A 26,401-nucleotide genomic window follows, 5' to 3' on the forward strand; every position below is an offset into this window, starting at 1 on the left:
TGTTCAGTTTCACTGTCACTGAAAATCAAAATGTCATCTAAATAGACATAACAAAATTTCAGATCACCAAGAATCTCATTCATAAATCGTTGGAAAGATTATGCAGCATTACACAAGCCAAAATTCAGGTAAGGAAATTCAAATAAGCCGAAAGGTGTGCAAACAGCTGTTTTTCAAATGTGGTCGGAATGAACAGGAATGCGAAAGTACGCCCGCACAATGTCAAGTTTTGAAAAATAACTTTTACAGTGTAATGCATTTGAAAAGTCCTGAATGTGAAGAATGGGGTACCAATCTGAAACTCTGCAGTCATTGAGTTTGCTGTAGTCACCCACTGGACGAATATTGCCTGTACTTTTTGACACGACATGTAATGGTGATGATCAGGGCGATTTAGAAGGCCTGCATATTCCTTGATTCATCATAAATTGGAATTCCTCCTTAACCCTTCAATGGGCAGCGCCGTATATATCCGGCCGACCAAATCAGTTGCCTTTCCCTACTTTCTTTGTGTAAATCTTTCACCCATGCAGTTGACGAGCTCCTCCAGTATTCAGAAGAGATCATGCCATTGTGAGACGCTCTATACAGCTACACAATACAGAAAGCAGACGGTAACAATGCTGTTATCCCTTGCATTGTAACTGCTATCTTGAGGAGCCAACGTGCAAAGTGTTGTAGTGAAAGAGAATTCTTGAAGATGTTTCTGTGGTCTGAAGTATTTTTTTTTTCAGTCCAAAAATAGAGTATCGCTTTTTCTTTTCTTTCACTCAGTTATTTCTTGTATATTTGATTTTCTTTTGATTTTTGAAACTTTCGGGTGATAATTAGTTTAGAAATGGATATGATACAGAATTTATGTTTCAAAATAACTATGAACCTTAAACAAACACCCCTTGAGTTGAATTTTTTTTCGTAGTAAAGAAAGGACCCCCCCCCCCCCCCACTCCTTCACCATCTCATCATGAACTGACTTATTTACCGCTAAACTATGCTATATAAAATTATCCGTTCCAACTTTGATATTGTAATTGAGCCATCCATCCTATATCTCTAACAGAATATAAACCGTCCCCAAAAATTAAATCCTATTTCTGCATCTTCTGACTGGTTTAAATATAGTTTGTTTTTCCTCACACCTATGGTTGAATGGAAAAACTCTCTCCCCTCAACTATCATTGATCACAGTCTGTCACAATCAAACACATTCTTTTGTATCGGTCTCGACAAACAATATTGTATGAGTAAATGTCAGGAATTTCGCAATTTCACTATTTCTTTATTTATTCAACTACAATCTCTCGTTATTATCTATACCTATTATTTCCTCAATAACTTCAGTCTATAAATCGAGTTCATTACACTGCTGATGTATTCCAAAATTATAGAAATTTTAGTATCCATTGGACATCTTTCACATCTTTTGCAAACATCGAACTTGAATATTACCATAGTTATTTTAAACTTTTGGAACTTTAGGTCCTACATTGCAGCCAGTTCTTTGAAGTTTTTGAAGTGACACTTTCTCAAGCCTGCACAATCCTCCAATCCTAATTTATCACATTCCTGAGTTTACGCAAAAGGGACACCCCCATGAGCTAATATATTAGTGTTATTTTGCAGGAACAAATGTAACCCCCCCCCCAAGGAAATATTAAATTTTGAAACTCCCCCCCTCTCTCTCGGAGAAAATCCTGCCTACGTTTATGATCACATTTCACATCTTTGACATAGTCTTGTCTGTTCTTTGTGTGATTGATAAATGTCAATGTTGTGTTCAGAAAAGTGCTATTGTAGCGAAACTGCATGGATCTCAGAATGCCCACTTAGATGGGTTTCATATACGATGCAGTTCATTGGAAAATTCTGTCGCTCTCAAAATAATAACATTATTTGAGAGCGACAGAATTTTCCAATGATCACCGAAGTTGATCACAGAATAGAAGTTGGGCGATGGTAGAAAGAAGAATAAGGTTGAAAGCGTGTGATGTGTCAAAATTTTGGATTTCATTGTCACAAAAGAAAAAATCTCATGCTCAATATATTTTACAATGCCCAAGGAACAGGTGCATATACTTTGAGCAGAGCATTGAATACCAGATTATCCTATCAATTCTTGAATCTGTATTATCAGAGATCTGTTCTTTCCTCTTAGTGAGTGCTACACTCAATGAAAAGTAAAAGACTCGTATTCGTTCTTTCCTCTCATTATTTTATTCTCTCACTGTTTTTATACTGTATGTATGCGTGCTAAAAAGTAAAGAGAGCTCCCACAAAGCAAAAAACTTTCACGTCCTGTTTCTATTCAGTAAAGATCATTGGTGATCTGTCGTATTTATCCTGTGCCATGGACGAAAATTTTTTACCTGTCGTATCAGCTAGGATCAATTATATATCATTAGCCTTTGCCATCTTATTTACAATTTTTTTAACCTGGTAATGCCACACCTCAATAGGAAATTCGATTGAGCTGGAAAGGTATTTATACTGATGTGTGAAGATTATAATGTTATACAAAGAGAACTGTATAAGGTGTTAATGCATTCAAATAAAATGAAGAAAAACTTTTTTTTTTTATTCAACTTTTACGGCCTAAGTTTGAAAGAAGAAACAGCTTGACAAATGTGACGGGACTATGGATCAGTCTGGATTAGAGAGTTAACTCAATTTTTTTTGGAAGAGACTCCCTGAACACTCCCTCTTTTCAATCCCACCAGTGTCTCTTTTTACCCCCTTCCCAAAGGTAAGTTTTGCGAACGCCCATGAAAGAAAGCAAGCAGTTCATTCAAAATACACTGCTGGCCACCCAAATTGCAACACCAAGAAAGACAAGAGATATCGCAACAATATTTATTTTGTAGATAACATGTTGACCAAGCATCAAATGATTAAATTTATAGACTTCTGTGAAGTGTGGTTCCTGCCAAAATCAGTAGCCAGAGTAGCCGCCATTGTTGGAGATCACCGCTGCCACACGCCTCGGCATTGATTCAAAGAGACGGATTTGGATGTGTTCTTGGGGTACAGCAGACCAAGCAGCTTCCACGCGTTGCCAAAATTGATCTGGTGTGGCAGCTGGGGATGTAATCTGGGTCAATCGTTGAGCAACCATGGACCACATGTTTTCTATCGGTGAAAGATCCGGAGAGCGAGCTGGCCAGGGAATCAATTCAATCTGGCGATTGATGAAGAACCTTTGGACAATGCGTGCCACATGTGGTCGCGCATTATCCTGTTGAAATATGGCTGTGGGCAAGCCCTGAAGGTAAGGAAGGACAACTGGCTCCAACACCTCGGAGATGTAGTGCTGGCTTTTTAAAGTACCTGCAATGCGTAGTAGAGGAGTGCGAGAGTGATGTCCAATACCGTCCCATACCATAATACCCGGTGCAGGACCAGTGTGGCGGTGCATAACACAGCTGTTCAGCATCCTCTCTCCACGGTGTCTCCAGACTCGAATCCGACCATCGTGGTGTTGCAGACAGAAGCGTGACTCGTCAGTAAAGACAATTTCATTCCATTGTGCCGTCCACATCCTTCTTTCATCGCACCATTGGCGGCGGAGACGTCTGTGGTTCTGCGTCAAGGGTAAACGAAGCAATGGACATCTTGCGGACAGACCACTCTGCTGTAAACGGCGTCGAATGGTACGCGCAGACACTGGATGATGCGGTACAGACTGAATGTGCTGTGCTATGGTTCTTGATGTGGCTGAGCAATCCGTCACTGCCATACGCACAATACGCCTGTCATCACGTGAAGTGGTGCACTGAGGTGGATGCGATCGAACACGTCGGTCCGTCGTACTCTCCTGCATCCAACGATCACATATCCGCATTACAGTTCTTTGTTTTCGTCCAACACGACTACCGATTTCCCTGAAAGATAATCCACAATCTCGGTAGGCCACTATCCTTCCTCTGTCGAACTCGGATACTTGATTAAAAGATGATCGCTGTTTTCTACGAGGCATAATTGATCGTTTTTTTGAAAAAACCGCAAGAAAAATACAATTGCCGTACTTCAAATTGTCGAAATCTCCAAGCCTTAAATAGCGCTTTGAAGTGGCGCCACAGGCGCGCGTGATGTGCGTCTGCGCTGAAATTCTAATCATTTGCATATCTCACCTCCGCTAATGCATGTTGTAAATTTCATATTATTTGCATGCTTCCTTCAGGGTGTTGCATTTACGGTGGCCAGCAGTGTAAATTAGTTGTATTGACCAGAGCTGATCATAGTTGAACGAGGCAGAACTAAATTCTAGGAAGAGAAAGAATTTCAAGAAAAAGACAAGAATTTCTCATTTGGTGCCCGTGAAGTTATCTGTATCCGCCCATTAGTATAAGCCTCTTATCACCGTGGCTTGTTATAGCCAACACCAGAGGTAAACACAAATAAGCATTTGGTTGTTTCAAACAATGCTTGTCCCGTGATCTCACACATTCCTACTTTCCCACCTATTTCCTTTCCCCTCGCTCTTCTTTTCTACTTTTTGAGCCATGTGTGTTTCACAATGGTTTTTCATGATTCAGTATAACATTCATACTATTTGATAGGTTACAGTTAGTGAGTTAAAGCAAACCCCATAAGTAAAATTATACTGGCTCTATTGAATGAAGATGAATTGGATGAGAGAAGTTAACATTAAGTTCGGAGAACGATTGCTCATTTTCATCAGTTTCATCCGAATCTTAGGATGAACTCCAGAGTGTAAGAGACTAGTGCAGTCGTGTTGTTGTGAAAATTCCACCACCACCCCGAGTACGCCATTTTAGTGGGAACTTATGCATACAGGTCCCACTATACGTTGTTTCAAATTCATTCAACTAGTTAAACCCCTTTTTTTTTATGAACCAGTTATTGAAAACATTGTAACATAGATCAATGACTTTGCTACCGAATATATTCAACAAAATAATGTGGCACCAAAATCAAAGCGTGTTGGTCTGATGCGAACAATCCACAAAAAAAATTCCAAGTTTTAAGTGCTATATTCACAGATATTCAAATTCGAAAAAGAGAGGCAATTTGGGGAAGAACAGCGTTAAAAGCGTGTAAAACTGTTTTCCCGCATTTAACGCTGTTTCTTCCCAAATTTCCTCCGTTTTTCGAATCCGAATACCTCTGTGAATATAGCATTTAGAAACCATGGAATTTTTTTGTTGGCATCAGGAGAGGCCAACAAAGTTGCCACATGGCAACAACTTTCTGATTGAAAGCACGGAGGATGATGTAAAAATTTAAGTTTTTTAGTTTGCTACACACTGTATATTCACTTTCAAAACTAGTACAGGGGAATTTTTGATTGCCTGCTGAATGCGTCTTGAATCTTGCTGGAGCCTGTGGTTTCAAAACAACTGATATAACCTTCAAAGACACTGATAAAGGAAGATAAAGAGGGCCCCATCCTTCTTTCTCACAATTTTTGCTTGTGTCAAAGATTCCCGGTTTTTGCCTAATGGAGGGTATCCAGACACCATATGTTTTAGCAGTGATATCGGAACCCGGGGGTGCTATGGCTGCTTGAGCATCCACAGTTTAGAATGGAAACTATTTTTACTGATTGCGTTCGTAAAAAAACTAACAAATTTTTTTTTTTTCACCCTATACTAGTCTTGGTCGGTTTGTTTTATCTATACAGTAGTGTCCAGTAGTTAATTGCATGGTCAAGCACAAGGGCGTAGCGAGCTGGGGGGGACTTGGGGGTCTGGCCCCCCCCCCCCCGAAATGTGAGAAAATGACCGAAAAAAGGGAAAAAGATGGCCAAATCCATTGTTCTGTCACTTTCGTCCCCCCCCCCCAAAAATGAAAGTGGCCCCCCCCCCGAACGAAATTTCTGGCTACGTCCCTGGTCAAGCACCTACGAAGGGTATTTTCGTAGAGAGAAAAAGAGCACACGTCTTTTTCTTTCTAGATTGTGTCTCAGCAGGCGTCCCTCCTTTGCCTCAGGGGTAAAAGCGTGTTTTATTACAATAAATGAAATTCTCCATTGACGGTTCAGAGGACCAAGTGAATGCCGAAGAGAATGCTGTTTTTTTTAAATAAAAATTGGTCTCCTTGTTTGTGACTGATACTGGCGGATATATGGGGTAATTCGCTTATGAGATCTTGACAGAGTGGCTTGACTATTTATGCCGTTCATTTCCTTTAAACATTTAAAGATAAGACTTCTTCTGCGTGTTTGGACCATCTTTTTGAAGCAACTAGGTAAGCAATAATTCCATTTATACAGTATCAAGTGGTTCTCGAAGGTTTGCCAACCCTCTTTTTTCCTAACCATCGTTTCTCTGCGGCCTTCTAGAACAGTTCAGAGAAAGAAAATAAAAATTTAGAGCACGGAACTGCCACGCATCAATGTTGCAAGCTCGCAGTGACACCCCTAGGAACCTTGAGGCACACTTTGAAAACCACTGCTATTTAAAATTCTTTATATTCATAGGTAGCAAAAGGTTTCATGCTGGCCAGGGGCGGCTTTGATGCTAAATAAAAAAAAAAGAGAAGAATTCTTGCAGAAAAACTCGAACATATTTTGTCAGTCAGAGACACCAACATGAAAAAAACATTAAGGGGAGTGGAAGTTGCCAATCGTCCGGTCCCGAGCCCGTACACTGAGGAAGGGGGCAAACGTTGTGTTGCATTTTATATTCATTAATTATTGTTGGCACTCATCCCACCCCTCATTAAATTTATTTGGGGGAAGGAGCTGAAATGGTTCCAGCACCTATGTATCAATAAAATTCAAACTGTAAATGATTCGTAGGAGAGAAATAATTTTTTTAAGCATTTTATTTAGCTCAAAAATACAGCGGCGGGTTCTCAGGGTCATTTCACTGTTAGTGTAAATAACAACAGTGAAATATGTTGGTGTAAATTATGTCTGATAGATGGCAGCACCTATAAAGTATGTTGTTATACTCTGATCAGTGTACTGTTTTGTTCCCATTCCTCTTGTAACCGTCCCTGTACGTGTTGTGTAGTTTGTAGTAATGTGTGTTTCCGTAATAAAACCATATATCGTAATTGATCCACGGAGTCATCCTAATATTTACAACTTATACGCCTGAAGAGAGCCAAAACTACGTCGCATACTATTCACAGTTCAGTCAGGAGCCGCCCTTGATGCTGGGACCCCACACCTTGGTATCAAGCCGCTCCAGGTTCGTTTCTTTCACTGAATCCCAGACCTGAATGAATGAATGAATCCCAGACCTGGAGCCTGCAGGGCTGTCCATAAATCCATAGGAGTAAGAGGGGGTGGAGATCTCTTCTGAACAGCACGTTGCAAGGCATCCCAGATATGTTCAATAATGTTCATGTCTGGGGATTTAGATGGCCAGCGGAAGTGTCTAAAGTCAGAAGAGTGTTCCTGGAGCCACTTTGTAGCAATTCTGGATGTGTGGGGTGTCTCATTGTCCTGCTGAAATTGTCCAAGTCCGTCGGAATGCACAATGGACATGAATGGGTGCAGTGACAGGTACCTGTCACCTGTCAGAGTCATATGTAGACGTATCAGGGGTACCATATCACACCAACTGCACACGCCCCATACCGTCACAAAGCCTCTACCAGCTTGAACAGTGCCCTGTTGACGTGTAGGGTCCATGGATTCATGAGGTTGTCTCCATACCCGTACACGTCCATCAGCTCGAAGCAATTGGGACCTAGACTCGTCAGACCAGGCAACGTATTTCCAGTCCTCAACAGTCCAATGTCGGTGTTGTCGGGCCCAGGCGAGGCGTAAAGCTTTGTGTCGTGCAGTCATCAAGGGTACACGAGTGGGCCTTCGGCTCCGAAAGCCCATATCGATGATGTTTCGTTGAATGGTTCACACGCTGACACTCGTTGATGGCCCAGCATTGAAATCTGCAGCAATTTGCGGAAGGGTTGCACGTCTGTCACGTTTAATGATTCTCGTCAGTCGTCGTTGGTCCCATTCTTGCATGATCTTTTTCCGGCCGCAGCGATGTCGTAGATTTAATTTTTTACCTGATTCCCGATATTCATGGTACACTCGTGAAATGGTCGTACGTGAAAATTCAAATTTCATCACTACCTCGGAGATGCTATGTCCCATCTCTCGTGTGCCGACTATAACACCACGTTCAAACTCACTTAAATCTTGATAACCTGGCATTGTAGTAGCAGTAACCGATCTAACAACTATGCCAGACACTTGTTGTGTTATATAGGCATTGCCGACCACAGCGCCACACCCTGATTGGTTCCATATCTCATTATTTGCATACGCATGCCTGTACCAGTTTTTTTTGGCTCTTCAGTTTATTTAAAGTATTTTATATATTTTCCTGGAATACAAATGTAATGCAGAAAACAGTTTTGCGTAAAAAATGAATGATTGGCGGTTCATACGCTGCAGTAAAACTAAATTTTTTGTTTTTTTAATTTTTTTTTTGTCATGCTTTGTCATCCACACTCTAATACATTGAATTATCATTTAGATGTTTCAGGTTACTTAAAAATTCTGGTCTGTGAAAACCCGCTTGGGGGTACATGAACAGTAATTGCTTGAAAAGGGGAAGGCACTTTCAGCATCCCATATTCTGAAGCCGGGTCCACAGGCTGAGATTTTTTGAAGAGCACAAGCCAGGCCCGTCATTTGGGGGAAGATTTGCGCCCCCCCCCCCCCCAGAAAAAAAAGTTGAAATGACGGCCCAAGCTTTTACACGAGCAGCTCTAAAACAACTTTGTAGTATAAAAAAATGCAAAAATAGGAACTCTCAGAGCTAGAGACCTGTTAGCCCCCTCTCCTTCTCATGGAGAGGCTACTGTTTTAGAGTGAGTATCTAAAAATCGAAGTGTTCAACCTTTTTGTAGTCGCGAGAACTGCCTGTACCCACCATAAAAAAAAAAAGAACACCCTTACGGCAAGTTTGATGTTCCCATGCTTTAAATCGGGTTGATTTCAGTCCTTCAACGCGATTTGTACAAAGAGGGCTTGGGCCGTTGATCAAGTGATTGTATGAAAATCGGACATGAGCATCGAGCACTCCGGATGCTTCAAAGAGCACAGCGGTGCTCGCGAGTAATGGATGCTTGCTCTAAAAGTAGCCTTGTGCATGATTGCATGAGCTCGAACATTCTTTTGGGTTGGCATTTTGGTTCTTTGGAAGGATTTGGGGGAGGGGGTTGTCAGTGAGTTTGGGTGAGGAAGCAATTTATATATATACCCCTTTATTTATATATATCCCCTTTATTTGTATATATATAAAGGGGTATCTACGACCACCACAAAGGGTCCGTGGAATACAGAAGTACCCCCTTCCTCAAACCAATAGAAATCTCGTCGTTTTTCCATTTACATTGACTTTTCATTTTGATGTTTCTGAAAAAAAAGACAGACAAAATTCCTAATCCCAATGGGAAATGAAATATTGTCTGATGCTTTCATGGCCGGCGTTAAATGACTTGCAAACAGTTTCCGGGTTATTAGGCCATGGTCTAGGAGATTTTCTTCCTGACGTTTTGCCCACATCTGTGGCAGGCATCATCTGAGGTTATTTGGACGTAAGTCTCCGCGACAAGCGAGATAGGCTTCGTACATCTACTGACCAGAATGAAACTTTACCCGAGGTAAAGTTTTATTCTGGTCTGGTCAATAGATGTACGAAGCCTTTCTCGCTTGCCGCGGAGACTTACGTCCAAATAACCTCAGATGATGCCTGCCACAGATGTGGGCGAAACGCCAGGAAGAAAATCTCCTAGACCATGGCCTAATAACCCGGAAACCGTTTGTAAGCCAATGGGAAATGTTTTGTTATGTTCTTTCATGGTCAAACATGTGGTTAGCTATTTTCTCAGTGCTTCTTTCCACCCAGTATCATCTGTGCAAGTTGTCTTTTATTTGGCAGAACTTGCTAGCATACCAAACAAAACCTGCCGTTGCCTTACAGGCATAACAATCACCATTTTGAACCACCCCCTCAAAAATGCCACTGACAGACGAATGTCAGTGTGCTTGTTATGACTAAATAAAAAACCAAAAAGAGAAAGAAAGGAAACTTGCCTAGGCTAATCTCCCAGATGTCTTTCGTATTTTTAAAAGAAGAAAATGTTTCGATTGTGAAACTCTATCTGTAAAACTATATTGGACTGATGATTCCTGGAGAAAACTAATTCCTGTTATATTGGGTAACTTCCCTAAATTACCATATAAGGATCGTTAGAGGTGTCACGAGTTCGATACCCAATTCGTCCTTGTCAGAAACATTCCTGATACAACGGAAACGACCACATGACCACAAAATGAGATTGCCACAGGGGAAGTCCCACACCGAGGGGTTAGTGCACCAGCCTCTCGGTGAGTATAAAAAAGGCTACCATTCGGAATTGGCCATAAATTGTAGGTCCCGATCTAATTAGCCCTCGTGTGCAGAAAATGACAGTGGCGCGACAAATATACGAAATATAAATATACGGAAAACAAATATACGATAGAACTATACATTTTATCTAGCTGAGAAAACATTTGCGAATTTTCGGAGTCTCTTTACTGATGCGCCAAAGGGACGCTGACATTCATGAGCATATGCGGGCCATTCTAATCATTGTGTCCTTTGGATGTAATGTAACTGCAGGAGATGTTACATCAAGGGTGTTCAACATTGATTAGAGATTGGGCCATTTCATTGATTTTGAAATGTGTCGCTGGTCACTTAAGCTGATCTGGGTCAGTTGAGTACTCTGAAACTGTGCCGCGGTGATCAGTAAATTTTCCGCTGGTCACCTAAATGATCTGGAAATGTGCCGCAGCACACTGAAAGAATGTGAAACTGTGGCGCAGGTTATTGAGTGATCTTTAAAAGTTTAATGGGTCAATTGAGTGCTCTGGAACTGTGCCACGGTGACCTCTAAATATAAATATACTGTAAAATAATTAATAATCAGGGAATATGCCATGGGTTACTTGAATGACGTGTAAATGTGCTGTGGGTCACTTGAGTGACATGTAAACATACCTCGGGTCACTAGAGTGGTCTGAAACTCTGCCGTGAGTCATTTGGTGTGTGAACAGTGTCTCAGTTCACTCGAGTGATCTAGGAATGTGCCACAGCTCACTTAAGTGAAGTGGAACAGCAGCTCGGGTATATGGAGTAATCTGAAACTGTACCGTGGTGATCTGTAAATGTGATGCCACTTGAATGACTTGAAGCTGTGCCACAGGGTCTCTTGAACGATCTGGAAGTGTATCGCTTAGTTCATTTTCACAAAATTAGGTTTGAAAATGTGGGCCACAACAGATGACTATGGGGCCACATTCGGCCCGTGGGCAATGGGTTAAGCATGCATGGGGGCTACATTTCTATGTGACACCTAGTCAGTTTTTTCTTTCTTTGAAAAACGGGGGGGGGGGGGGAATGGATCATTAAGTGGACTTTTCAAGTAACAGTAGAAATTGGATTAATTTCTGTTTAGTTTGGCCATTTGCATTGTTTTTGATCTCACATTTTGTGAAAATGAACGATTTTTTTAAATTCATTGGAGAGAGAACTTGAGTTTCTTGAAATATCAATAGATAATACTAAATTGAAATATATAAGGTGTGAATCTCAATGTGACACACAATTTTTAAATGCTACGATAATTTGGGAATTACATTTTTTCCCTCCTATTTTTTTTTTCTTATTTTTTGTCGGTGGTGTTCCAATTTTTCCTACTTTTTTTTTTTTCAAATTTTCACTTCTAGGGCTGCAGGGTTTAAGCTATGGTCGTATTTTTTGCAAAATGCAAAAGAAGTAGTAGCCACTTTCGCAAAAATGCGTACAGGAGGTACGAAACGAGAAGACATCCAACAATAAATCATTAGCATTGTAGCATTTTGCTAAAGCTTTTCCCCCATTAAGTTTATTGGTGCATTTCAGTGGCCACAATTCAAAAATTGGGTATTTGAGCATTGAAAACAAAAGACGTGCCTTTTTAAAGAATTTTCCAACTCTCAGCATTCATTTTCATGAGAAAGTTTCCTCCCCTTTCAGCTCCATTTAAACATGAATAATTTGGCGAGATGATGATTTGGAAGATTAGAAACTTGGTGTTGCCATGAGTTAACTTTACCTTGATCGGATGGTGGCATATGGCCATGGCCCCCACAAAGGTGGGGCTGGCAGGGCTCCAGTCCCTGGACAATTGCCGTCTTTTTGGTTTTTTGCTATATATTAACTATAGAAGGGCCTTTGGAAAGTCTAGTTTAGGGAGCCTCCCCAGGCTGGAATTTTTGTCCAGCCTCCTAGTCAGATGTTTCACTGGCTCCAAGGAAGTGAATTTATTGCATAAAAAAATTAGAATCATCTCAGCTGGAGCCCTGTCAACCCCTACCCCAGTGGGACAGGGTTATGGGTGTAAGTCGCAGTGTTTCAAATGAATGCAGCCCATACTAGAAAAGCAGAGGAAAATTCGAAATTTTTTGCTTCTCCACATGCTTCAGATCATGTCTCACTCAGGCATTTGACTACATTGTATATGTATAGCTGACTGATGACTGTTCCCAGAGGTCATCAATTAACGTCATGACTCACCAAAGGCAGAGTAGAAGACAGCTCCGGGGACCCATGTTGTTTTGATATTGTTTTTACAACTCAAATGTACTGCAAAAACCATGGCTATTAATTTACTTATTTTTTGGTATTTCATAAATTGCCCTCTCGGGTGTGCAACAGATGCAGCCACACAGGGCTCCGCGCTCGGAAGTGTCCCATATATGTGGGAATATGAAAAAAAGTGATGTTTTTCACTATAATTGAACGAGGTAGCTATGTTTCAACTACAAAAACGATAGTGATTATTCCAAGTAATCAGTTAAAAGAGAATTATTCACAACTTGAAGAAGCCCTAAAGATCATTTTCTCTTCGAGCCCTGTATCTGGTAGTGGTGGCCCTAGAATTGACCTGAGGGACCTCAGGTACTCTATTTTGGGCTTAAAATCAGTTTAACCTGGATAATAATGCAGTTATTATAAACTGTAATTGAAACAGTAGATAGATTAAGTGCAACCAATTTTTCAGCCAACACCCTTAAATTATAAATGCCTTTTTTAGTGCCTGTTTATTTTGGCCATTTTTAGTGCCTGTTTATTTTGGCCATTTTTAGTGCCTGTTTATTTTGGCCATTTTTAGTGCCTAAACTTTTGGCTCTTTTGATTACAATCCCAATTATCAGTGCATTTCTGAAATAATATAAAAATTAGTTCTTTCTGAAAGATTTTTCCCTCCTTCAAGATTTATGTTCGTAACTCAAAGTTTATTAGTCGAAAAGAGACTACATGGAATTTTATGGAGGGCTGCAAAAATTTTTGTGCACCAGGCCATGAAATTCCTATGCCCAGCCCTGGTCACGTCACACATCTTTAATTCCAAGAGAGTCTACCAGATTGCCCACACTGTGAATGTCCATTGCTCACATCATTATACAACAGCTTTTGTTCATAGTCGTCTTTCACTTCGTGACATTTCAAATGACCATGCACATTTTTAAATTCATCTAAGCCTGGTTGTTTTGACAAATTATGGTTTTAAGTTTCACGCAGCATTGGTTTTTTTATGTGTTCATGCTTTTACTTTCTCGACATGACGGGAACAAACTTTGTCATTTACTTAATTGGTCCTTGCACCCAGTGCTGTCTTACGGCATGGACCCACCCAGGCATGGCCCAGGGACCTCAAGCAAAGAGGAGCCTCACAAAAAGGAGATCTGCTTAAATCCAGTCCAATCTAAGCCAGTGTTTTTTAAAAGAGTGTATCGTGAATTCTTTACCTCTTTACCTTTTTGTCAGGGGTGCTACAGCGAGCTGGAGATATTTATTTGTGTGCATATTTATGCTTTGAATTGTCTTTTATGAGGGGAAAATATCCATCAAACTATTCTGGGGAGCTACAAATGAACCATAAGTTGGGCAAAAGAGCCGTGAGTGAAAAAAATTGAGAACTACTGTCTTAAGTCTGTGCAGAATAAAATTTTGATAAGAAATCTTTGAGTAAACACAATCTCTAAAACAGAGCATTGCAGAAGAAGAAAAAAAATTACAGCACAGCATTTCGATATGCTTATTTTTGTTAATCTCATTAAACTTCCCTAGGTCTGTAATCTGGGTCCACCAAATTTTTTTTTCATTAGCTGCTACATGTTTTTAGTAGTTTGCCTTCAAACACCTTCTTTACTACTACTTTTTACATGTATATATATGCACATAATCTTTCACCAACTGTCTAGCTAGCCAGCTTCTTTACGATTGTGTTCCTTAGTTGTCTAATAAAGTATTAATTGTTCTGCAATTTGCACTAAATCATTTACTCTTAATGATTAATATATCTGCAATAACAATTATCATTTTTAAGATGATTACAAATGCATTAATTAATATTTAGTGTCTAAATGAAAGATTTTTTTCTATAGAAAAACAATTTTTTTTATGTTTACTTTTTGTGAGGTTTTATTTCTATTAACAGATACAGCCAAACAACGAGACTTAGAAGGTGATGTGGTCCTTGGTGACTTAGGCCAAGGATTAGGTTTCAGAGCTGGGGTTTTTGATGGAGCCATAAGGTATGCAACAGCCATCATGTATTTGTTCAAACATGTCTTAATGATAATTAATTTTGCTAGCACGTACTTCATGTTAGCTAATCATTTATATTTTTTCCACCCCCACAGTATTTCTGCATTACAGTGGCTCTGCAATGCCGACAAAAAAATTCACAGTCCTGCTAAGAGACTCCTGACATTCTTTTCATCTTTGTATAGCTGTTTGGTATATTAATTTTTTTCAATTTTTTTAAAGTGTAATCACAGTAGTTAGTATACTAAAAACAGAGTTGATAAGCCTTATGATGTTTTTAAAAATATTGATTACACTATATGTAATATGATTTTTGAGTCATTAGTTATCAGACCACATTTCTCAATGCTTATGACTAAAAAAGACTTAATACACCAATTTTATGCTTTAAACCAGTTTCCCAAACTTTTTGTTGTTCCATCTTCCCCTTCAGAAATTTCTTTCTCTCATCACCCCCTTACTCAAGGGAACCCATAGAATCTTATGTTAACCCTTTTATGATCCTATGTTTGAATGGTCCAGAGGGGCTTTTATCGCCCCTCTGGACTATTCCATTGCCCACCAGGGGGTGATATTGCCCACTTTCAGAAACACTGCTTTAAACCTTGCTTTTTGGCTATCAGGGAAGCAATTTTTTTAATGTTGGTGTTCAAATACCTTAAAAGGCGGACTATGTGAGTTTTAAAGAAAAATCATAAAAATATTATGTTACAGGTTAAATTTTTTCACTAGAATTGCCTCACAAATCATTGATATCCAAGACTGATTCTATTTCATTGAAACTGTAGAGACATATGGCCAATTGTTGTCAATCAATCACCAAAATAGTCAAATTGCTTCCTATTACCAAAACCAAAGATACACCAAAGAAAAAAAATACTGATTTAAGTCCAAAAACTGCAGATTACGAGATATAATTATAAGACATTTAAATTTTAGAGAAATCACAAGGAGCAAAGTAAAAGTTTTAAAATTCAAGCTGTTCTATGACTGTGCGAAATAACTTTATATCAAATATTGGGAATTTGAATATTTTCACATTATTTTATAGAAATACATATTATAATAATATTTTTATAAATAATATTTATATGAACGGCAAAGCCATTTCCCCGATTTTGTTAAAAGAGCTTACCTTGGGTACTTCAGCATTAGGCTTTGTGACCAAGATAAAGTTTGGACTCCACGCAGTGTGTAAAACTTGTACAGAACATCTACAACAGTGGACTAATGGGAAGAGAGAGGGTCAATATCCATTACTTACTCAACCAAAATGACAACAGAGGATTACAATACTATTGCTTTCGTCATGGAAAAGACCAAATTTCACAAACATTAACGAGTAATTTGTGTGAACTTGAAAATGGTTAACTTTATCCTTGGTCACAGCCGGGGGGGGGGGGGGGGGGGAGGTACACGAAATATCCTTGCTTCTTCTGCCTATGAGATAGCACAGCCAAACAATACCGCTGGATAGGAAAGAGTGACCTATGGGAGAGAACATGGTTGTTGGAGAAAGAAAAGTCATTTGTGAACCCTTAGCCAGCCGAGACAGAATCATTGTCTCCGCTGGATATAAAGCTAGGGTAAAACACTTCATGAAAGCTCTTGATCAGGACAGCCCTTCCTTTGCATACATAGGACAAAAAATACATTGAATATTTACAGAAAAACTTAAAGCTGGAATTTTTGATGGTCCTCAAATCAGACGGCTCATAAATTATTATCATTTCGTGGATTCTATGAATGAGACAGTTTGTACATCATTTGTCCTTGTTGTCAAGAATTTTCTTGGCAACCACAAGGCTGAAAACTATGTTGAACTAGTTAACAGCATGCTCAACAACTTGGGAGACCTTGGTTCTGATGTGGTGGTGAGATTATATGGATTACCTGATGAAAAATTCACTTCAAAAGAAGTGGAAACTGAGCTCTTGTCTGAATATGGTCAAATTAAAAGTAAGAAGAAGCTGGATGACATGGATCAAATGGAAAAGACATTTCTATCTCAAGGACAAAAAGGGTTTCCAGACAGATGTGCCAGAAGAATAGAGAGGAAGCAGATCATCTGTTATCGTTGTAACAAGCCTGGACATTTTTCCAAGCAATGCAGAGGAAAGTGGAAATGGCAATCATCGACCTAAAAACATTCTTTCGAAGGTAAATAAACATTCAAATGATTAGGAGTTCTCTGTCATCTAGATGAATGGTATCAACAAAGAGACTATAAAAGATGAAAAATCAACATTCACATGGAATTCTGCTGCCACATGTCATGTGCTATCGTCGATGGCATTCTCCAAGAATCGTATACCTTTGGAAGATACAATTGTTAAATTTGGACCCCATCCTACTACAGTCAAAACAATTGGCAATGCTGTAGTGAATGTGATGTCTGATGGCAAATTGCATAGAATGACCCTCAAGGATGCTCTTCATGTACCAGTGTCACAGAGGAAATTGATTTCTGGAAAAAAGAATGGATGACACTAGATTCACATTTGTTGGCGGTAATGGTAAAATTAAATTTTACTATCCTGATGGACAAAATCCATTCATCACTGCAAATAAAGTAAGTGATTTTTTCGTTTTTGAAGGAAGTAGTACAGAGAAATTGAGAAATGAAAATAGAGAAGTGTGCATTCATCTATTCCATCGAACATTTGGCATGAACGTTTAGGGCATTTTAATAATGCTATGCTCAGTAAATTAGTCAGTGAAGATAAAGTAATTGGTTTGAAAAATTCCAATCTAAAAGATTATGCATGTGAAAATTGTAATATTGGAAAGTCTGAAAAAGCTAGTTCCCCATGTTATGGAACTGAGATCCGAAGAAGTTCTTGACTTAATACACTCATATTTATGGGAACCAGCCGAAATATTATCTATAGGGAATGCCTGTTATTTTCTTATTTTTATAGATGATTATAGTCGTAGAGCTATATGGGCTTTTCACAGAGAAAAAAAAATCATCCATTTTCTAAACATTTATTACAAAAAGTACAAGACGATAACAGACATGAAAAAAAAAGGTGACATTCCCCACCATCTTCTCTCGACATCTCACCGTTGCTAACCTTAATTTCTTCATCTTCATAATCTTATTTATTTTCCTGTGTGCTGCAGCGCTATCTATTGATTAGAAAAGGAAGCTATAACTAAAAATCCCACGTATATCTTTTGGTGAGCAAAAAGCAAATGTTTGATAAGTTTCTTCAATTTAAGACTCTGGTAGAATGTCAGACAGGAAAAAAATTTAAAGCCCTTAAAATGAATAATGACTTAGAATATTTGTCTAAGAAATTTCAATACAAGTTGAAACGGGAAGGTTTTAAATATGAAAGAACAAACATATATTCTGAGAAATAAATGGCGTGGCCAAAAGAACTATGATATTCTGTTATGTATAACTAAGTGTTCTAGCCTATTTGCATAGTTTGAAATTGCCATCAGAATTGTGGGTAGAACTAGTTACAGTTGTTGATTATTTGAAAAATAGTGTTCCATTACTAACGAGACTCCATATTTCAGAGGATTTGAAAGAAAGTCGAATTGTCAGTTACTTCAAATGGATGGAATGCACAGCATATGTGCATGTATACCAAGACAAAAACCTCATAAACTGCAGCTTAAAGCTAATGTTGGTATCCTAGTAGGATATGTAGTATTTGAAAAAGGTTATAGAGTGTGGTATTCGAATGAAGGGAGTGATTGAAACAAAAAATGTCACTTTCATTGAAAAGAAAATTGGAATGGAGAGAATCCTCACAAAACACAATTCAGACTGGAATATATTCAATTGGTTAAAGTTATATTTGCGCAAGGATGTCCCATACGAAGGACAAAAAAAAACATCAGAGTGATGATGCTCCTGGTACTAGTAATACTAGACCCATAACATTTACCAAGGAGGAGATACCTTGTGAAAGTGGAAAGACAGAGGGAAGGGTTGATGTTTATTACTATCTCTCAACAGGTGAAATAGGAATTAGAAGTAGAGTAGAAATGTAGAAATATTGCGAGAGAAAAGTAACAGATTACAATTCTGAAGATTTCGAAAGGAAGCTCACTAATGTAGGGAAAGAAAAATCTAAAAATATGTGTAGTAGTGATAGTGGTCAAGATAACTTGCAGATAAATGAAAGCAACCAAGCTTCATTTAACGTTTTCAAGCAAATGGGGTAATCCAACTATCTCAAACAGATATTAGCATTCCGCAACATTATATACATGCTCAGAAATCCCTGCATTGAGTAAAATAAAGCAGTGTCTGAAGAAATAGACTCATTTAATGAAATAAAAGTATGAGAGTTCGTACATTTGCCCAAAGAAAATAGAGTACTTGGAATGAAATGGGTATATAATGTAAGAAAGGAAGCTATAAAGGAAATATTGCTATACGCAAGGCAAGACTAGTAATTTTCGGTAATCATCAACGTCTAGGATATAACTTCAAAGAAACTCCAGTATCCAACTTTACTGTAATTAGAGCTCTGATCGTGTGTGTGTATATATATAATTTGTGATTATGCTCAACTGGATGCATTTCCAATTGGATGTCAAGAATGTTTATTTGTACAAGAAAATGCTTGAGAAGATTTATGTACGGAAACCAGCAGAATTCGTAGTAGAGGGTAAAGAGCAGTCCGTGTACAAACTGAATAGAGCGCTGTATGAACTACATCAAAGTAGTAGAATGTGGTTCCAAAAACTGGATGAGAAACTGAAAACTATTGCATTTCAAAAATTCATGAGTATCTTGTGTTTATCGTATGGGAAAATTATGCTCTAATGATTGTATATATGTTAATGACTTTTTATTATTTGCTAAATTTGAGTATGACTTGAATATGGTAAAAAGTAAGAGTAAATTGTTATTTGATGTGAAAGAATTAAGTCCATTGAAAACATTTTTGAGCATACAATTTGATGTGAATAAGAAAAATATTAGAATGCTTCAATATAATTATATTAATAGATTGATAAAATTGTTTTTGAACCTAATATGTTGAGAGACAGATGGCTTTTTCTCAGCTCAAGATATCAAGGCAACATTTATTTTCTGGATATTATGCTGAGGTGAACTCAGCTGAAAATAAAATGTTATCTTGATATATCTCTAAACCATCCCACCTGGGGGCCAATTCCTGAAGTTAAGAGAGGCTACTAATGTCTCTACTTCAGTGCCTCACACCACAGTGTGTGAAGTAAGGAAGATAGGGTCGTGTCTCCAGTGGTGTAGATGGTAGCAGGCTTGCTCGGTATGCAAGAATGCCTGGGTTCGAGTCCTAGCGGAGACAAGATGATTTTTTTTTCCGAGTTCACCTCAGCATAATATCCAGAAAATAAAATGTTTCCCTAATATGTTGATTAAACCAAATGTACCTTTATCCCATGACATAACTGAGAAACAATCTCCTGAGAATGACAAACAAAGAATGTATGAAAGATATACCTTATAGAAATTTATTGGGTCCTCTAATGTTTCTAGCTAGTAGAACCAGATCAGATTTGTCATTTTCATTATGCAAATTTTCAAAATTCAATCAACCCAGGTTTTTCTCATTGGTTAGCGCTAAAGAAAGTTTTGTAATGTGTTGTTGCTACAAAATGGTTGAGTATTGAATTTACAAATGGAAATGTATTTGAAGGTTTAGTAGGATATTCTGATAGTGATTTTTTAAATTGCAAAGATACTAGAAATGAAAATGTGTGACAGGTTATATTGTATTTTTATGTGGCATACCTATATCATGGAACGCAAAGCAACAAAATCATGTTGCAAAATCTGCGATGGAGGCAGAATTATAGCAATGGCATCTTTGTTTAGTGAAATTATTTGGTCAGATAGAATGTGGTATAGAAAATTCACTTACTTCTATCATTTCGTTTTTTGGAGGCCCTACCTACTACTGCTACACCACACATGCATCCAGCCCCCCCCCCCCCGCAGGGGGCTATTCTGCTCTTGATTTGAGCCCACTATTGCTATGCATTGTAGCACTTCACAATGCAATGGATGTGTGGACCGACCCCGGTCGATACAGATTTATAGTGTGTTTGATAGTTTTCCATGTGCAGGACACATTTTCAGTGGCCATGCCTGCGGAAAATCTCTGATATAACAAAAACATTGGTAGGGTCTAGAGTTGCTAGATGACCATATCTACGACTCGCAAGAGCATGTGCAGGGATGGAATTAATGTTCGGGAATTTGAATTCCTTGGCTTTCTTTAAAAGTTGTTTCAGGTGGGGGAGGTTGTGGCCATAGGTTCCAGATCCAGTGCCTATTGGATGTTGTATATAAATTTACTTAAATTTTTTTTTGGAAAGTGAAAATAAGAAGAATTATATTTGTGAGTGATGTATTTTTATTTTGAGTGATTAGGGTTATATCGAGTAATATGTTAGGGTTAGAATGGTGCAGAAATTCTTGCTTTGGCTTTCAGCATACCTGTACATGTTTTGAAAAAAGTCAAATAATTGATATTGTTATCTTAGTATTGCATGCTTTAGCAGTAACAGATACTTCAGAAAATTTTTTAATAACTAATAATAATTTTTTTAATTTTCACTTTCATTTGTGAAGGAAATTTATATATAATTATCCGTTTTTTACCATTTTTTAAAAAACTAAGTATGTTAAGGAAAATTACCATTTTATATTGCAGATATACAGTAAAACCTCTGTAAGTCGTCACCTCATGTTATCGAAAAAATATGACGGTTTAAGCGGAGTGATGACTTAACCAAAGTGCTGTCAGTTTAATGTGCGATATTGTAAAAATCGTATAAATTAAAAATATAACACATCACATAAAATATGAATTAAATTTACAACATATTAATAAAATTTATGGATTGCAAAAGAAAAAATAGACATTTTTACCTTTTTTTTTAGCTTTTATTACTTCACTTATTATGGTAAAATAAACTGGGGTACACCTTTATTTATACTATTAATTTTTTTTAATTTAGACTAATCTCACTTTTCACTTCAGGAGGCTTTGGATAGAGCATATATTAGAAGACCTTAACTTTGGAAAAAATGTCTGGTTTTTCAACAAAGATGTTGATCTCATGGTGTCATATTCTCCCAAGACAACGTATAAATAATGGAGAAAAGAAATACTTATGTGAAAACTCCTTTTTAACTACTTCTAGGACAAACATAGTGTGGACTACTTTTTATTTTTACTCTACTCGATTATACATGGCATTTTCACATATAGGCTAAAGCTTGCTTTTTCAATAATATTACGGTGCTGCTACTTTACAATGTCACTACACCACTCCCCCTCCAGTAATTTTAATTACAATACATAAGAGGGATACTGAAAATAATGCATGAAATATGTGATAAATATGTACAAAAAATATTACATTATCAAAGTTACATTAATTGCAAAATTTTCAAGAAAATAAATATATATGTTCACAGAATAAACGACCACCACGAGAAGGTTGGGGTTCGACCTTCTCTGGTTCATTTACAATCAGCGTTTTATCGCGAATGGTTTGAGAGTTATTTAGAACATATGCTGGTTTTATTCTGTCCATCAATACAGTCACTTGTTTGTCCTTTATTTTTATAATAAAATATTTTTCTGTGTGGCTTTGCACTGGGCATGGTCCTTCATATGGGGATTTGAGATTTACGAACCCTGGGGCTGTACTACCTGTTCATGCTCATTCTCATCCGATCCGAATTATAAGCATCGGTTCATAAGCATGACGTTAAGAATAATCCGAAAAACGATACCAAGGAATTATTCTTAGGCTCGCTCCTTAACGTCGCGTGACTTGAAAGAGGGAAAATCAAAGAAATCGCTTTCTATTCAGGGAAAAGCGATTTTTCCCTTTGGCCGATCGACCACTGACCAATCAAAATTAAGCTTGGGATATACAACTACTACAATACATTTACTGAATTTTTTGTTCAGTGACGGTAGCAACGCAATTCATTTTTAATGCACGTGCAAAACATTTGTTGTTTTCTTTCCACATTTTTTAACGTCGAAAATGGAAGGTGTTAGTGGGCTATCAGCTAGACTTTTTTTTTATTTTTTTTAATGGGGAGGGGATGGAAACTAAAAGGAGTATATGAAGAGTTATTTCTGTAATTAAAATATATTTTTCATCTTGTATATATTATTTAGAAGGATATTTCAGCATTTTAATTTATTGAAGTTCTTCTTAAGCCGTACTTCATAAGGAACTACCAAAATCACATTGGGATAAAAATGTATTGTCTTCCATTACCTATTTCGATGGAAGTGGGTGTGATTATTACTTTGCTTCATTTATTTTATATATATATGTATGTATATAATTTTAGGATAATATAATTATATCATTGAGAAATATACCGTGAAAAAAAATCTCAAAGACTCGAAAAAATATAGCTGTAGAGGGAATTATCATTGTAGCGAGGTTTCACTGTATACTACACTCCAAGTGTAGATTTTTAATTGAATCCATCCAATCAATTGTAAAAAGCAGACGAAATTGTATAGTTTTCTTCCAAAGAAAAACACCACTTAAGTCGTCATAATAAATTTCCAAGTCCAAGAAATAAATTTTTCATATTTTCTACTCGCGATGGCGAATAGAAAATACGATCATCCGATGCTTAAGAAGTGGGTCTCCCCCCTCCTTATGGTCATCCGAATATTCAAATTAATACGGTGCTTGTTTTTGGAGGGAGAATGCCGCTAGTACGGAAATTTCCCTTTCATGCTTATATTGTCATAATCGGTGCAGATACAGATCGGATTCCTGATAAGCATGAAGAGATAGTACAGCCCCTGTCTACTCATAAGAACACTTGCGAACGTGTTTTCAAATCTCTAGGTACGAATACTGGAAGCTTTGAGTTGTATAAAACTTTTCTTGGGCCGAGCAGCTCCATTTGCTCTTGAAGTTTACCGACGAATGTCTCTGGTGGTGTTTTCACTTCGGGTAAATCGAAAAACTCTCCAGAAATCTTGAGGGTTGTCCGTAGATCATCTGTGCAATGGTATGGTTTGAATGAAGTGGAATGGCACATCTCAGACCAAGCAGTACTGTAGGCAAGCCGTTGATGTGTCGACTGTTTCTGCGGATATGTTTTCTAAGGGAATAACTTCCATCCAATTCGTGTAACAGTCTATGCAAGTCAAGCAATAAACATGTCCATTTGAAGGAAGCAAAGAACCAATTAGATCAATATGGACATCACAAAATCTTTGTGAACTTTCTGGATATTAACTGAGTGAAGACTTGGTATGACGAGTAACTTTGTTTTTCTGGTAAGGCAAGCATGATTTCGTCCATTGTTGTACATCTTTCTTGATGTTTCTCCAGATGAATTTTGACATCAATAGTTTTACTAAATATTTGATTCCTGAGTGAGAAAATCCATGGAAATGTTGGAATAGTCCCATTCAATATGATTCAGAAATATATGGCCATATGTTATTTGTGGACGTGTCACACCATAAGAATTTTCCAGATGGAAGTGGATGTTGCTTGAATTTCAAGGCAGTGTTGTTTTTCTGCAGATTTCTGAATTCCTCATCATGGGTTTGATCTTCTGTAATTTTGTCATAATCGATGAGAGATATTTTACTCATTCGTAACAGTGTATCTGCAACGATATTTTGTCCTTTCATATGTTCAATGTCAGTAGAATATTCTTAGAAATATTGAAGTTGACGAATTTGTCGTGGTGAAGCTTTTTCTGATGTAACACATATATTAGGGACTTTAGGTCTGTGAAAATAGTGAACTTTCTTCCTTTGAGAAGATACTTGAAATGCCTGATGGAGAGATAATATTCCTAAAAGTTCACAATCATATGCGCTATAGTTACTTTCAGCATTGCTGAGCTTCTTTGAATAAAATGTGAGCTGTTTCCATCCATCATCTTCATACTGTTGCACCACTGCTCCAATCTGAGGCATCTGTACAAAGGGACAGAGGTAGCTCAGAATCGGGAAAAGATAATAATGCAGTATTAGCTAGATCTTGTTTACATCGTTGAAATTGTTCTTTGGCTTCTTCAGTCCATTGTATATATATATATATATATTTTTTTTTTTGGCACCTTGGAGGTAGTTGTAGTTGATTGCTGTTCCTTTGCTATATTTTTAGGTACTTACGATAGAAATTCACCATTCCTAGGAAGGTCCTAAGGTCATGAATCGTTTCAGGTAGTTTATAATCTAATACAGCTTTGACTTTTGATGGTAATGGACGAGAACTTTTCGATGTTATCAAATAGCCTAAAAACTCTATTTCTGGAACTGTGATAATTGATTTTGAGATGTTGATACTACAACGTTTTCATTGCATTAAGGGTTTTTGTATGCATCGCTGCAAGTGACCAGGCAGAGACACATTGACAATGAACAAATAATTTAGTAGGTTTTCTAACAAAGAATACTGAACTTGAAAAGTTAATCACCTTCACATGTCGGGGAATTCGAAGGGGTCGAGGTAACTCACAAACATTCAGTCCTCTTGACAGGTAGTAACGAGTGCGCGGGGTCCGGTTGATAACGAAGAAACCATAGAGTCTGATTAGCAGCGACGAGCAGTCAACGGCGATGACGAGGTCGTAGAGCTCCCGGTGTTGGATTTAGCCCATCTGATGATGACGAAGCAAGAGCGTTCAGGAAAAGTTGGTTCAGTGAAGCAGATCGAGAGGAATCTATCTGACAACTTGCCATAGGTAACTTCTGGTGGAGGTGACACTCAGTGAAGGTGGAAGTTCAATCCATTATTTTTCAGAGACCTCAGCAACGATTTGGGCAGATCTTTTCCAAAGATGGAGAACTCCTAGCACACTAGCAGTGCTCACGCGCTAACAAATCACAAAAAGGCACAAGTAAGAAGGAACTATGCCTTCTTATAAGAGATAAAGTGTTCCAAGCGCCATCTAGACTTATTTGCATACCAGGAAGAAATTCTCTCCGCACTAGTGCAGTGACGTAACTGAAAAACGTACGTCTATGTGAGGAGGATGACGTCACTCCTCAGAAGACGCACAATCTAGGATCGTTGTGGGATCTCGGATTGGAGATCGCCACAATATGCAAACCGTATTGGTTCAATCGGTCGAGAATTTGTTTTATACGATGTTTATGTTGTTCCTCATTGATTGATGCAATCAAGACATCATCCAAATATGGAAAAAACAAAATCAAGTTCTCTAAAAACCTCGTGAATGAATCTCTGTAAAGTTGCTGGAGCATTTTTTAAACCAAAACTCATTACGTTAAATTCATAGAGCCCAAAAGGTGTAATAACTGCTGTTTTGCATTTATCTTCTGCTACAGGTATTTGAAAATATGCTTTGAGCAAATCAAGTGTGTTTTAGAATGATGGAAATCTTCAATACTCGGGATAGGGTATCTATCAGGCACTGTTTGTGAATTCAGTCGCCTGTAATCACCACAACAATGATATGTCCCATCAGATTTTGGAACTAGATGTAAAGGACTTGCCCATTGAGAATTTGATGGTCTAATTATATTGTTATCAAGCATGAATTAAAATTCTTGCTTTGCAATTAAAAGTCTCTTTGGGTCAAGTTGTCTGGCTTTTGAATGAAGTGGTTGGTCTTCAGTCACTATGTAATGTTTGTCATCATGTTTAGGATTTGTTGGAAACAAAATTCGTTTCAGGATATCAGGATACTGTGACAACAATGAGAAAAAAATGTGAGTTCCTACCCATAGTGATTGTCACTTTAGTGATGGATGCAACAGTACTTGTGACCATAGCTGCCAAGTCTCCCGAATTTTCTGGGAATCTCCACAATTTTAGCTTCATCCCTCAACCTCCCG

At 37.9% G+C, this 26,401-nt stretch overlaps 1 protein-coding gene across 6 annotated transcripts in view; it reads left to right on the top strand.

The window, feature by feature from the left end:
• Positions 1–26,401, top strand: part of LOC149076637 (18S rRNA (guanine-N(7))-methyltransferase) — a 251,477-nt gene that overhangs the window by 136,848 nt on the left and 88,228 nt on the right. For all 6 annotated transcript variants that reach the window (XM_089244250.1, XM_089244252.1, XM_089244254.1 and 3 more), the window contains 2 exons: positions 14,461–14,557; positions 14,666–14,762. In XM_089244250.1, coding sequence (XP_089100376.1) covers positions 14,461–14,557; positions 14,666–14,762 — 194 coding nt within the window. The remainder of the gene's footprint in view (positions 1–14,460; positions 14,558–14,665; positions 14,763–26,401) is intronic.

Source organism: Pholcus phalangioides, unplaced genomic scaffold (genome assembly GCF_987345545.1).
Source record: "Pholcus phalangioides strain wild (caught in Gottingen) unplaced genomic scaffold, Ppha-v1.0 ptg000015l_1, whole genome shotgun sequence".
NCBI classification, from domain to species: domain Eukaryota; kingdom Metazoa; phylum Arthropoda; class Arachnida; order Araneae; family Pholcidae; genus Pholcus; species Pholcus phalangioides.